At 37.1% G+C, this 13861-nt stretch overlaps 2 protein-coding genes across 18 annotated transcripts in view; one reads left to right on the top strand and one right to left on the bottom strand.

Moving 5' to 3' along the window:
- SLCO1A2 (solute carrier organic anion transporter family member 1A2) overlaps positions 1-13861 on the bottom strand; it is a 100760-nt gene that overhangs the window by 34289 nt on the left and 52610 nt on the right. For 4 of the 14 annotated variants that reach the window (XM_008259561.4, XM_070049456.1, XM_070049458.1 and 1 more), the window contains exons 2-5: positions 10278-10468; positions 9816-9936; positions 5031-5172; positions 841-973 (exon numbers count right to left, since the gene is read on the bottom strand). In XM_008259561.4, the coding sequence (XP_008257783.1) occupies positions 841-973; positions 5031-5172; positions 9816-9875 (335 nt within the window). In that variant the 5' untranslated portion in view covers positions 9876-9936; positions 10278-10468. Of the gene's footprint in view, positions 1-840; positions 974-5030; positions 5173-9815; positions 9937-10125; positions 10469-13375; positions 13476-13861 lie in introns of those variants that run through there. The other 10 variants (XM_051850843.2, XM_070049460.1, XM_070049462.1 and 7 more) reach the window with 7 other exon arrangements.
- IAPP (islet amyloid polypeptide) overlaps positions 1-13861 on the top strand; it is a 74269-nt gene that overhangs the window by 23088 nt on the left and 37320 nt on the right. For all 4 annotated transcript variants that reach the window (XM_051850854.2, XM_051850855.2, XM_051850856.2 and 1 more), the window contains one exon: positions 12785-12912. The gene's annotated coding sequence lies outside the window, so the exon portion shown is untranslated. The remainder of the gene's footprint in view (positions 1-12784; positions 12913-13861) is intronic.

A 13861-nucleotide genomic window follows, 5' to 3' on the forward strand; every position in this document is an offset into this window, starting at 1 on the left:
TGGCCCCTGTTTCAATATGTTTAAACGCACAAATACTTACCATTATCTTACAGCTCTCTACAGTATTCATTATAGCACCATGCAGAACAGATTTTGTGTCCTAGGAGCGATAGGCTACACCATATAGCACAGGTGTATAGTAGCCTATGCCACCTAGCATTGTTTAAGACATTCTCCGATGTTCAGACACTAATGAAATTGCTTAGTGATGCATTTCTCAGAAGCTGTCTCTGTTGTGAAGTGATTCATGACTATATACTTACATAACACTAAAGAGTGAAAACTAGTGTGATAAACATGTTCTAAGAAATGTGGAGGCAAATAAGAGAAAAAAGTTGCGAGCAGTTGCCTCTGGCATAAAGAGCAGGGGACATCTCTGTTATATAACCCTTTGGAGATATATATATATATATATGTATATATATTGCTTAGTACATAAATCATTTTGGTAAAATTAAAGTAGAAATCAATCTTAAGACTGGTCTGTCTCTTGGTGACCTACAATCAAACAGAACCTCATTGTAATTAAAACTGTCTAAGTAGTCCTGAGGAAGGGGTGATCCCATGTTTTGGCAAACGCTTAGAATCTTTTCATCAGACTCAGTTCCAGGAGAGAGCTCTCCCAAATCCCTCTTTCATAAATTGATCAAATGTGATGACATATGTGCAAGCAGGGGCAGCCAAGGGCACCAAACAGACTGGGGGAACAGAATTCACATCTTCCGGTGCTCCGTGCATTTAGTAAGCATTACTCCCGGAAAGGGAATTCCAGGCCCCGTTTCTGGGCAGGCAAAGGCTGAATTAAGAAAAAAGGAAAAGTCAAAGACTGGAAATACTTACCTGTCCATGAGAAAGTGAGGTAACGCTTCTAAGAAACACCCTAAGCCCATCACGGCACATCCGACTCCAATCACTATAGGTCTATGCAGTTTTGTTCCGAAATAACTCACAAATATAATCAACAAAAGATTTCCTGGGGAAAAAAATTGACAGTGCTCATTTCAATAAGTATAAAGAAAATTTCGGTTATCAACTTCACCCCAATCATTTACAGTCTAGCAATTGTTGTACGACAATAAATGAAGAAGGGTTATCCCCTGACCATTTCACAATGTAGACAGACCTCTCCATGGGGCACCAACATTTAATGAAAATGGAGGAAGAGAAGCCAGTAAAAGAAACTGAAGGATGATTCTGGGAAATTTTAAAGGCTCCTCCAGTGATTATTCTTAGGAAAGGAGATGCAAAAATAGGTGTCATTCTGAGTGTGTCTTCTGTCCTCACTCTCTATGCCTGATCTACAGAACACTGTTTGCTGAGGTTCAAAAAGAAGCAAAAGTTAAATTCAGACAGATCCCTGTTTTATAACAGTATTCACGATAACTTGATATTGATCAAAATTACCAAGACAAAGACCTATTTTAATTTCTACTTCTTTGCTTATAACAGATAATGCAGTTTAGTAAAAAGTAGTAGACTCCCACTTCTTCAATTTGGACTGGTCTAGATTTGATGAGTAAGATAGTCAATGAAAAATGTATTCCTATGCCTTAGGACAAAGCTTTAGGAAAAGAAACTAATTGGGAAAATCCTATTCCAATGGATAAGCCCTTAAACAGCATGGAATTAACAGTCAAAAGAAATAAATATGAGTAGGCTGTTTACAAGCTCTGTATTTTAATTCAATAAACAATATTTAACATGCTCCACTTTGTATAAGAAAAATCTCCATAATGAGTGAGGATTATAAAAATTTCAAAAGTTCTTTTCCTCAAGGAATTGAATTTTTAAGTGATTTTGGACATTTTGAGGATTTTTCAGCTTGTTTCTCTCTAATCCACCTGGTATGCAGAAGACATGTCAGCTCGTACACTATTTTACATGGAGAGTATTCCAGCTCTATTGCTACATCAACCATGTTGGCCTCTCTAAAATTTCTAAGTTTCTAAAATCTCTATCATCAAAGTCATACATGTTGTAAATAGGAACTCCAAGAGGCCACGATTTGAGACTCACATCTATTTGAAAACAGGAGAAAGTAAGAGCTTGCCCTCCTTATTTAAGGATGAATTCATTATTTCAAGGGCCTTTTTTCAATCAGTAAAATAATCACCATTTTGAGGGTGGAGGAAAGAGACATACGTTGAAGCCATGGAGAATGTTTAGTATGAAAATGACTGAGGAAATAAGCAAAGTGGTTATCTGTAAATTTCTTCTCCTTTTGCCCTCAGCAAGAATTTAATCATTCTGTTCAAGGCACTTGTCACCACACATTAGTGGTAGAAAGTTAATACTTTCTACTTTGTTAAAAATGACTTTTGGAAATCGAACACCAAAGTATTTGAGTTTCCCCCATTAGCCTGCTGTTTTCTTTCCATTTCAGAGGTTGTGGTGCCATCTCATTGTAAGCCCAAACATAATTCTTGGGCCCTCCAAGAACGTTCACCTGTTTTTCTAGATTCAACTTTCCCCTTCTACTCTCCCCTACAGTAACTGCTATCTCCACTACTTTCTAGTTTTTAAATCTGTTGTTCAATTAAAGGTTTCCTGGCAAAGATCATCAATTACTTACACATAATGAACCCAGGGAGCAGCTGCATCATTAACTAACCAGATAATTTCTAATGCTTTTGACCCTATTGCCACATTCTCTCTTTTGGAAATTTACGCTGCCCTGGATCCTGTAACACCATTCTCTCTTTGTTGTTCTTTGATTTCCTGACTATTCCCTCTGTGAACACTTTCATGGGATCCTTTTCTTGCATCTTAAATATTGATGCACTTCAAGGTCCATTGTACTCATCACTCCATATTCTCTCCCTGAATAACCTCATCTACTCTGGTTTTAACAAGCACCTACTTACTCACTAATGAATAGCTACAGCTCAGAAAGTCCTCTAGTGCTTCAAACTCATACAACAACTACCTGGATGGACGTCAGTACTCAAAGGTCTCACGATACTGCCGCAAGCAATTTGCCTAAACAGAACTCATCACCATCCCTATAGTCACCGCTCAAGCTAACCCACAATTTTGTTCCTCTGTCTCAGCATCACTATGCATTCCATTGTGCAAATTTTAAACCCGGGAAAGTCCTTTTCCCTCCGTCACTAATTTCTCTGGAATTTCCCAACTAAATATCTTTAAGTTTCCCTCCTCTCTCTGTGCCTGCCTTAGCTCAAGCCCAGAGAATTCTCCCTGTGCGTAGTACCGGCCTTCTAAGACCTTCTTGTGCCCAGTCTGAGTGTCTAGTTTCTGATCAGTGCTAACAAGCCACAAGCAAGGCCCATTCTTAACCTACAGTCTACAAACCTCCAAGCGGTTCACAGGTTCATGGAATTCAGGGCTTCCCTGATCTTGGGTGAGAAAAATAATGCATCATTTTTTTCACTAACTGTTAATTAAATATTAGTATTGCTGTTGATGCTGAAAGTAGGCTACATTCTGCAGTAGTATCAGTGGTACCTACAATTTTGTCACAGATGCTCATCAATACAAGTTATGGATATTTGCATATTACATTATGGAAGTTACAGATATCCAAAAATATTATTGATGCTAATTTACTTGAAAAGGAGGGCTAGATCTTATTAGATGTTTTAATAAAAAGTAAAACTGTTTCTATAGTATTAGTTCTTCTAATGTTTTGATAATTTTATTTTAATAAATTGTCTTTCTTTGTACCCATATAGTTTTTATTATAAACAATTATTGATATATATTATTAATTATTAATATTTACTTATTAATTATTGTATATTGATATTATTAGATAATATAACATCAGATTGTTAAAGGTGTCCTTAATACAGAAAAATTAATAACCCCTTCCAATCCTTAGAGACTCCTCCTTGCCCTGAGGATAAGAGGTAAACACCTTGGCAAACACAAGCTCACCCAATTTCCTATCCCTGCTTTTTTCTCCAGACATACAGCCTAACAACTGCCCCTTAACCTTAGCCAGCCAGTAGTATTCGGCTGAATATTACCTCTCACCAAAGCCACTATGTTGCCTCATCTTTATGCTGTTTCTTCTATTTGGCTCCCCTTCACACTTGCCTAACCCTGTTCCTCCTCCTGGAAAAATTTCATGCATCCTCCAAGAGTCTGTCTTCTCAAAGTGAAGTTGTGTCCCCTCTTCTGTTCCTATAGGACTGTGCACATATCTTTGTCACCACACTTATTTCTTCAGTTGAAATTACTGTTTCACATCTGTGCCCTCCATAAGCTTGTAAGCTAAGTTGACACAAGAACTACATAAAGAGTTAGTTCTGACTCTGTTGCTGGAATCTAGCACACAAGTGGTAAAGCAAGAGAGAGGGAGTTGAACACTAGTAGACAAGATCAAGTTTTGTCTGTTTTAGTTTTGTCTCTCCTTAACCTTGATTTTTCTATTGAATATTGGTCTAATATATTAAAGGCAGTGTTCACTTGCAAGGAAGCAGAAGCTATCACAGAACTAGAAAAGGGTGGTATTTCTATTTCTGTGTATGTTTATTCCCAGCAGAAATCCTCTCCCTCATTTTTCCTCTCTGATCTTGTGTGCTCCCAGTCAGTCATAAATATCAGAACCTAAGAGTAGTCTTTATTCTTTCCTAGAAATTGTTTTTGAAACAAACTTACACACGTTAAAGCAGTTTCATTTTTCCTCTGCACTTAGAAGGGAAAATTGTTAACATCTCAGGCACAACAGGAAAAGAAAAATATTAACTTGTTCCTTTGGAAAACAGATGTCTTTCATCGCCACAGTGTATTCTAACTTAGTTTTTGATGGGTTACCAAATTGTGAATTTACACGTAAATACTCTGGATACCCTGCAACTCATGCTAGATAACCCAGAAACTATTAGAATAAAATAGTGGTGGGAGAGGCAGTACTCTTCAGGTAACCAGACTAATCATCCAGTTTTGGGGAAAATAATTCAGTTGGATTAGATGGCCTGAAACATCAAATAAGAAGAATCAAATTCAAACTAGCACCGTAGATTAAAAAAAATGTGAAAAGAAATAATGCCAAAGTAGTTCATTACCAATCTCAAAGCTCCCATTAATAAATCCAACAAGAGATGTTGGGATGTTGAACTGTCTCTCAATCTGTGTGAGCATGGAATTCATATAAGCTCCAGACAGCGTTTTGGCTACATATGCACATGTTATTGCCATCAGAAACATCTAGAAAGAATAAAAATAAGGAAACATGGATTTATTTTTAAATTATATATTTGCATCTGTTGACAAAAAGGCTTCATCACTAGGCTGATTGTCTCCAATTAATAACCTTTGAATTTACAAAACTTTAAAAGATGGTCTGATCTTCTTCTCCATTACAATGTGTTTTCTCTGAAAATTCAAAGTGAGACTAATGAATTAATTATACTACACTATATAGCCTCATTATTTTATAGATATGCCTTGTACATATATAGAAACAGAGTCATTCTAAGTAAGATATAACTTGATTCAAATAGACTTTCAGAACGATAATGCTGTCTGTAATATGAATATATACATACACTTCAATGAAAAGAAAGCATATGCATATTACAAATTTTCATATATTGAAACAATCACATTTTCTATGTGTTGTTATAGTTCTAAAAGGCTTGTGAGCAATGAAATTATGATTTATAAGAATAGGAATCATGATTTCACAAATAGAACCATTGTGACCACCAGAATTAAAATTCTGATACATTTATTAAATCGGAAAGTAAAAGACTTAGTTTTAGTAAAGGGTTTAAAGACAGGAAGGCTGAATACTGGGCAATATTATACTTGGCTAGATTCATTACTGCTTTAAAATCAATGAATTTCACATCAGTTTATGCCAAGCTGAATGGCAGGCTTCACTTGCATGCCAAAGGGCTTTTTCCCTGACCCTAACTTAAAGATATTTCCTGATGACACTTCCATCCTGGGAGATCATCTGACCTGTTCTCTAGCCAGCAGAAGCAAATCCTGAAAAATCTTTACCCTTACACCTTCTACAACTCCACTCTTGATCTAACCACAAAAGTTGTCTTCTATCTCATGCATTTCCTTCAAGATAGCTTAGAATCCCTTCTGGGTTCATTGTCAAACCAGCCACATACTCTTGATGACCAGCAAATAATATCATTCACATGCAAGCTTACCTCTATCTCAATGCCCTCTAATTTTTCTCTAGTTGTAGAAGGGTAGGTGTCCCTTCTCCTATACAATAAAATCCCTCCACCCATGATCTTGAATCCATTATGAGATCCTGAGCCATCAATTATTGCCCTGTTTACAACCTCGCACTCCTCACTGTCCCTTTCACTCTTAGCTTATTAATATATTCAAGGTGTGTTAGACAATTGCAATCACTTGTAGTCTCCTCGAGTCTAATCCATCTCCAACCTCTCTTCTACATGCCACTGCCATTAATTTGGAGCCTAATTATTTGTTGAATAAATTAATAAAAATACACAGCATGTGATTTAACCCACTGTGCATCTAGTAAAATATGCACTCAATTCCCAAAACTCATTTCTTTCTACATTTCTATCAGGAAGCTTCTTTGTCTATGCTCTCCAGGGGTCCTTGGCCATCCACTCATTTTTCTCATCCTACTGCCATACCTCACGCCTACATCTATTACACCCTCTGTCACTGTGTACTTTATATGTCTAGATAGCCATAATTTCCTCTCTGAGCAGTTCAGAGATTGGAGCCACATAGTACTTATTTTTGTGTCTTTGATGCCTTTAATTTTGATTTATCTGCAAAAAGTTCATGGAAATGCATATTATAAAAAACTAGGCATGCATTTCAAAGATTTTTGTAGAAAAGAAAAGAATAAGCTTTTCCTTTAATGCCATTTTCCATGAACTTTTTGAAGTATTCTGAGTAGGACCAAGTTTTTTGATTTCATAACAGAGTAAGTATCAAAAGCATCTTGAAGCAGCAGTCAGAGCTGAAAGCATGATGATCCCTAATGGTATTAAGTACATCATCTTAGTCCATTCAGGTTGTCATAGCAAAATATAAACTGAGTGGCTTCTAAACCATAGTGACTTATTTCTCACAGTTCTGGAATCTGGGAAGTCCAGCCTTCCTTCACAAGGGCACTGATGCCTCCCCGGAGCTCCCCTCCATGACCTAATTACCTCCCGAGGCTCCTTCTCTCACTCTCATCATCGTGGGGTTAGGATTTCAATATTTGAATTTGAGGGATCACAGATTCTCAGATCATAGCATATACCTCTAAGCCAATTAATTTAGGGAAATCTGAATAAAAATTCATGTGAGAAAAATCTGGGAAATTTGAACACCAAGTTTATTATGTGTTAAAGCTATTGTAAGGACACAAATTAATTTAACTATATCTCTAGCTATTTATCTTTGTATAAAATTCTATCTATGGAAACTTTGTCTTTGTTCCCATTATGCACCTTTGCAGAGCCATTTTATTTTATTTATTTTATTAGCCATATTATTGAGAAACAACAATCTTCATAAATCTCAGGTTTCATGTTTAAAACTAAGGTCTGTCAAATTGAATGCAAATCAGATTTGGGAAAATAAGTTTTTCTATTTTACATTTTTAAAAAGAAATTAGTTGTATGATGATCACAATCCTCTTCCTAAAGCCCCTAAATGGAGTTACTAAATTATTTGGTTCTATTCACAGATTAAATGAAGCCATTTAGTATTCTCACTCTTGTCTAGTGCTGAAAAATTTATTTATTTGTAAAGTTAGTCCTGCTAGCTTTTAACAGTAATGTCCTAGGAATCAAAGCCAATTTGCTGAGCATAGTCCTAATATGATGCTTAAAGAATTTTTTGCTTAACAAGTATATTGTAAGTTCAGAGAAACAGAAAAATCTATTTGTTTATTAAGAAGTTGCCTCTCATTTTTATCTGATTAACTTGTGCTTATACTGTGTTGTCATGGCATTCGCATCTCCGTCTAATCTTGCTAAAGTCCAAGTAATCAAAACTTAAATATAAAGCCTACTGTTTATAGAAAACACTGACTTGACTTTTTTCCACAAACACTAAGAGTAATAGCTAAGATTTATTTAATGTTTACAATATGCCAGTCATTTTTAAAATTTTTTAAAGATTTATTTTATTTATTGAAAGGCAGTGTTCCCAGGGTTGGGGGGAGACAGAGAGCGAGTCTTCCATCAGCCTGGTAACTCCCCAAATGATCACGGCAGTCAGGGCTGGGCCAAGCTGAAACCAGGAACCAGAGATTTCTGCCTGATCGCCCAAATGAGTGCAGCTGCTCCGTACTCGGGCCATCTCCCACTGCTCTCCAAGGTACATTAACAGGGAGCTGGATCAGAAGTAGGGCAACTGGGACTCAAACCAGTGCCCATTTGGATACTGACATCACTAGTGGCAGCTTAACCCACTGTGCCACAGCACCCACCTCTATTCTAGTCATCAGCATTCAAAGAAATGCTAGGTCCATTCATTGTGTCACTGTGAGTTGAGCAATTGCTTGGGATGCCCACATCCCATATCAGAGTACCATCTTCCCCTTCTGATCCAGCTTCCTGCTAAAGTGCCTGGGAGGCAGCAGATGATGGCTCAGATGCTTGAGTGCCTATCAGCCACATGGGAGACCTGGATGGAGTTCCTGGCATTTCACCTTTGGCCTGGCCCACCCCAGCTGTTGCAGATAGTAGGCAGTTGGAGAGCAGACCATGGAAGGAAGATTCTCTCCCTCTCTCCCTCTCTCCCTCTCCCCCTCACCCCTCTCCCCCTCTCCCCCTCTCCCTCTTTCCCTCTCTCACCACTCACTGTCACTCTGCCTTTCAAATAAATAAAAAGTGAATAAACTTTTTTAAAAATTCTAGGAATTAGGACTATTGTAACTATTTTTCTCACATGAGAAAATAGGAGCACAGAGAGATTAAATGTCTTGCTCAAGGTCACACAGCATGTCTCAGTTGAACTCAGGAGCCCAGGGAGCCTGAGCAACATTTCCTGATTTTTAACCACTTAATTATAGAAGGACATGAGAATTGACTGGTGATTAAGGGCAAGTTTTGTTTTTTCTTAATTAATGTGCTGTGCTATTTCAGGCAAAAGTAACTAGAGATTCTTGTAGAAATTCTCCACTTTTGTGTCATACATAGATTTCTCCTACACATGTCTACAAGGCAAACAAGATTTTAAGAAGGAAAATGGATAATAGTGTCTTAGTTAAGAAACCACTTGTAGGCAGTAGTGTGGACTTGAGACAAATGCCTAGAGTACTTGGTTTACAATAAAGTCAAATTTTGTTGAAATACAAAATTGTTTGGAAGCAATAAAAAAAGAATTTGTTCTGAAATTGTCAAAACAAACAAAATGCTAGCAAAATGGGCACTTGTCTTCTACCGAATGATTGTTACACTGCCAGAGCTTGAAGAAAACTTTTGCTTTACTGGGTCATTGTGAAGTAATCTTTGCATACAAATCAACAAAGCATTTCTGTCCAATGAGCTGCACCTTTCATGGGGTTAAAAGCCCCTTAAAGATGGACATTATACTGGTCTTTGATCTAGGAAAATAAATCATGCTACACTCGAATGTGTACCTGAGAAGAAAAATCTAAATCCTGTCTTATATTTAAGTCCCTCAAAACCAGTTCTGATTTTATTTCCTGAATCAATAATCCTATGTAGGCACAGCCTCAGTTACAAAATCAACTTCTTCAACTCCCTCAGAGTAAGAAAGTATCAGTAGATCCAGTACTGACTTTAACACTAGATCATTTCATGTAGATATGACCGATTTTACAGGAACTAAATTTTAAAAATGCATACAAACACACACATCCATACAGAAGAATTCCATACCTTCATCTTGGAAAGACATCTTATTCTGTGGGTTTCAATCCTTTTTTCAGTTTCTCCCATGTTGCTCTTCTGAGTATCTCAAGGTGTTTATGTTTTGAATCTTGAAAGGTCTGAGTTCTATCTTTTTAAGAAAGCATAAATATATTAAATTATTGACAAAATTCCAATTCCTTTTATAAAAAGTACTGAATCTGCACAGCATAATTGGAAGCCATTATATTACGGAACTACCTAGGGAGCTTTTGATTAAGATCTTGAAAATAGTGGCATTCGGAGAGACTTAATTATTGATTTTCCTTTGAAAACTTACATGGAATAACTGTAGTTCCTCTTTAGTGAGGTTAAGGATATTAGAATAACTTGTTGTGGTCCCCTTGTAAAATATTGGCTACGTGGTTAAAACAAAGCTCGTCATTTCTTTAGCCAAAGCAAATAAAATCAAAGTAAGCTCCTTTGACTTACATGAAAATTGCTGCTTTAAGAACACAAAGACTTTGATTAGTGTTTGTGCTAAAAATCTGCTCCAGGAAACCTACTAAGGCTCAAAAGTCTTTAATTGGCCAGGCTCCCTCTTCAAGTTCTTTGCATTCCAAGACTTCCCTGGAGTCTCAGGAAGGGAAACACTTTCTGGGGCACTGCTGATTCACGGAAACCTGGGGAGACATAGAATTTTAATCATGGAACTAGCCGAAGTAAAAATAACAAATAATTCTGTGATCTCAGAAAGAATCCTGCAAGTGTAAAATTTAGAAGAAAAATGAGGCATGTAAATGAAGATAAGTATATAGACATATGAGGAGTCTTAAAAGAGTTCGTGCAAAAAATACATATTATGCATAGATTTCAAAATCTCTTTGTACCGAATGAGCTTGTCTTTTAATTCCATTCTTCTACAAAGTTGTTGTAATACCATTATAAATGTAATAGGTATAGATATGTGTATCTATATGTATCTATAACATATAGGCATGCATTTTATATGTAAAACAAAAATATAACAAATTCTGTTAAATTTATTAATCTTTGGTTCTGAGCCCAAAATTTTTTTCCATTTTTATATCTTGAAACTACTGTGGTGTTTTGTACCGAAACCAAAGTAGTTTTACTTTAACAGTATGTATTCAAGTAAATCTATTTTAAGTTGTGAGAATATCTTAATAGTCTCCTCAGCAGTATCTGAGCCCAGTATCGTCACCTTATCAAGCAATAAGAAAGAAAACACTTCCCCTATGACATCTAAGTTAACTGAGTCCTTTGAAAAATATCCCTTTAACAACTGATGAGGAAGGGCACTAATTTTTAGAAACCAAACTGCCTTAACTATAAAATTGGTGAATCCCAGTCAGACACATTAAGGCAATAGGAACTGAACAGCTGTGTAAGAACTCGGTGCGCTTTACTCATTGTCTCACAGATACAGCAAATATTTAAAGTGTGTCTGCTCTACGCCAGTCATTGTGCCAAGAACCCAAAGTCAGCAGCGAGCCAGACAGTCAAGCTGTCTTAAGCAGAAAATACACTAGTTAGAGAGTGGGAGGTACTACTGTGGAAGGTGGTTAGATACGGATGCCAAGTAACTTATACTTTTATTTGACTTTTCAAATAAATAATAAATAATAAGACAACTTCTAAATGAAACACATTGGAATGGAATCAAACAGAAATGAAATTCAACTTGTTTGGCATGTGCTTTTAACTGATGAAAAGAAACACAGGTTATAGATGAAAGCTATAGAGACACACTTGGTAATTCTGAACAATCATACAAATGAACTCATGCTGAAATCTCCCACGTAAAATTGCAAATCATCTTAGCTGTGGTGCAAGAACCTGCCACTAGTTTTGGAAAAAAACTGATAGAATGGGACAATTTTTCAAAAGAGTAGAAACACATGACTTAATTATAGAGCAAATATAGATTCATCACAGACCTCTCAGCTGCCTTTGGTTCTCCCTTCTCATGCATTTAGAACCCAGTCTCTCTCGCTATCTTTTCCTTTCTCTCTTTGCCAATGTCTAATCTCCGTATAGTCATCCTATCAACCAATAAGAAAGCTCTTCAACCATGTCAGAGTTGTCTTCACTTTTTTTGGTGATTAAGAACATGACTATTCTAAATGCCTGTTTCTTACATAAAGCTAGGGGGCATAGAAACTGGAGTTAGTGCCATAGAAAACCATCATGTAGGGGAATTCTATAAGTCTTTCTATAAATGGTAACCCTAAGTGACCATCTGGGGCATGTTTTCCACCATGGGTTAAAGACTTGTTTCAGGCGGGTGCAGTGGCTCACTTGGCCAATCCTCCACCTGCGGCGCCAGCACCCTGGGTTCTAGTCCCAGATGGGGCGCCGGGTACTAGTCCCAGCTGCTCCTCTTCCAGTCCAGCTCTCTTCTGTGGCCCAGGAGGGCAGCAGAGGATGGCCCAAGTGCCTGGGTCCCTGCACCCGCATGGGAGACTGGGAGGAAGTACCCGGCTCCTGGCTTCTGGAAGGAAGACCTTTCTCTCTGTCTCTCTCTCTCTCACTGTCTATAACTCTCTCTTAAAAAACAAACAAACAAAAAAAACTTGTTTCAAAAAATATTTTTTTGTTATATTCAAGGGTTCTATAAACCATTTTCTTCACTGGGTAAGCAAAAGTATTTTAAGTTAAGCTCTTACAAAGAATTCAGTGTGATTAAGTTAGCCATAAGCCTTCCCTAACTTCCCAACCTATTTAGTGAAAACATATTATCTTTTCAGGTACATTTAAAACATTTTCATATGGGAAAATAAGTAATTGAATAAAATTCATTCATTCATTAAACAAAATCCATGAAATCCAACGGTTAATGCCAGTAGCCACCACTGAGACTTTGACCCCAAATCAGGAAAGTCAGTGCTGTTTTTTTGGATCTATGCAAATACCAGGCATGTGAACAGTCCTCTTTTGTTATCACAGTGCTGTTTACAAAGTGGCTTCTTTTCTAGGGCTCATACATCATTACTGAAAATCCCAGTCGATTATCGCTGCTAACAGAAACCACTTGCTGAAGTTGTTTAAATGGGGAGAATCAGGACATTTCTCTAACTGCTGCTTGGCACTCAGATGATAACAGGTAATATTTCAATATGCATGCTCACACCAAGGTGGTAGAGGGTCACACCTCTGGGTGGTTTTGTTTTGTTTTATAGTAGCAAAAACCCTAAAACATGAAATCTTTGCTTTTAACAAATATTTAAGTGTACACACAGAATCATTAACTACCTCTATACATATTGTCATACAGCCTTCTGCAGAATTTTTTAAATCTCACATAACTAGTAGTCACTGAACTGCTACTCTTAAGCTTTGATACCCGCTGATGGAACACAATTTTAGACAAAATGAATAAACAGTCTCTTTTGTGCTTATTCCCCAGTGTTAAGAATTTTGGCAGTTTGTGATAATTAGAAATCCTCTGGGTGAAATGCAAGCATTTAGCTTCACATTATTCTAAATAGCTGAATTAATTAAATAAAGGTTTTGTCATGGCAAAGCTAGTGGCACATACATGAAGAACTTAGGAGATAATCCTTTACCTGGGAAAATAGAGTCACTTCAGCAAAATCTATGGAAATCACTTGTTTTCAGGATCTCCACATAAGCTGCTGGCTCTGTGAGAAGGGTGCAGCAGCTTGGCTGATGCAGCTGCAACAATTTCAACCAATACGAAACCAAGCAAGTACGCGCCAATGAAGCACGTGGAGATTTAACAGTGACCTTTTGTGTGATGCCTACCAAATCCATTTGCCTGGATTGTTTTGTTTTCATCAGAAATTAAATAATAACACAATGGCTTTTGCAAGTCAACCTCCTAAAATGGATACGATGTTACTTCCTGTGTTCAGAGGAGATTCCTAGGGTCTATCACTCCAGGAAAAACTAGAGAAGAAACCTAACTAAGCCATTGACTATCACCCGTACACACAATTTCACTCTACAAAGCAAAGACTTGCACTCATAGAAACACAAGCAAAAATCCTTCATCAGCAACCCAGCAGTAAAAGTACTTACCTCGCTACTTG

Source organism: Oryctolagus cuniculus, chromosome 9 (assembly GCF_964237555.1).
Source record: "Oryctolagus cuniculus chromosome 9, mOryCun1.1, whole genome shotgun sequence".
NCBI lineage: Eukaryota > Metazoa > Chordata > Mammalia > Lagomorpha > Leporidae > Oryctolagus > Oryctolagus cuniculus.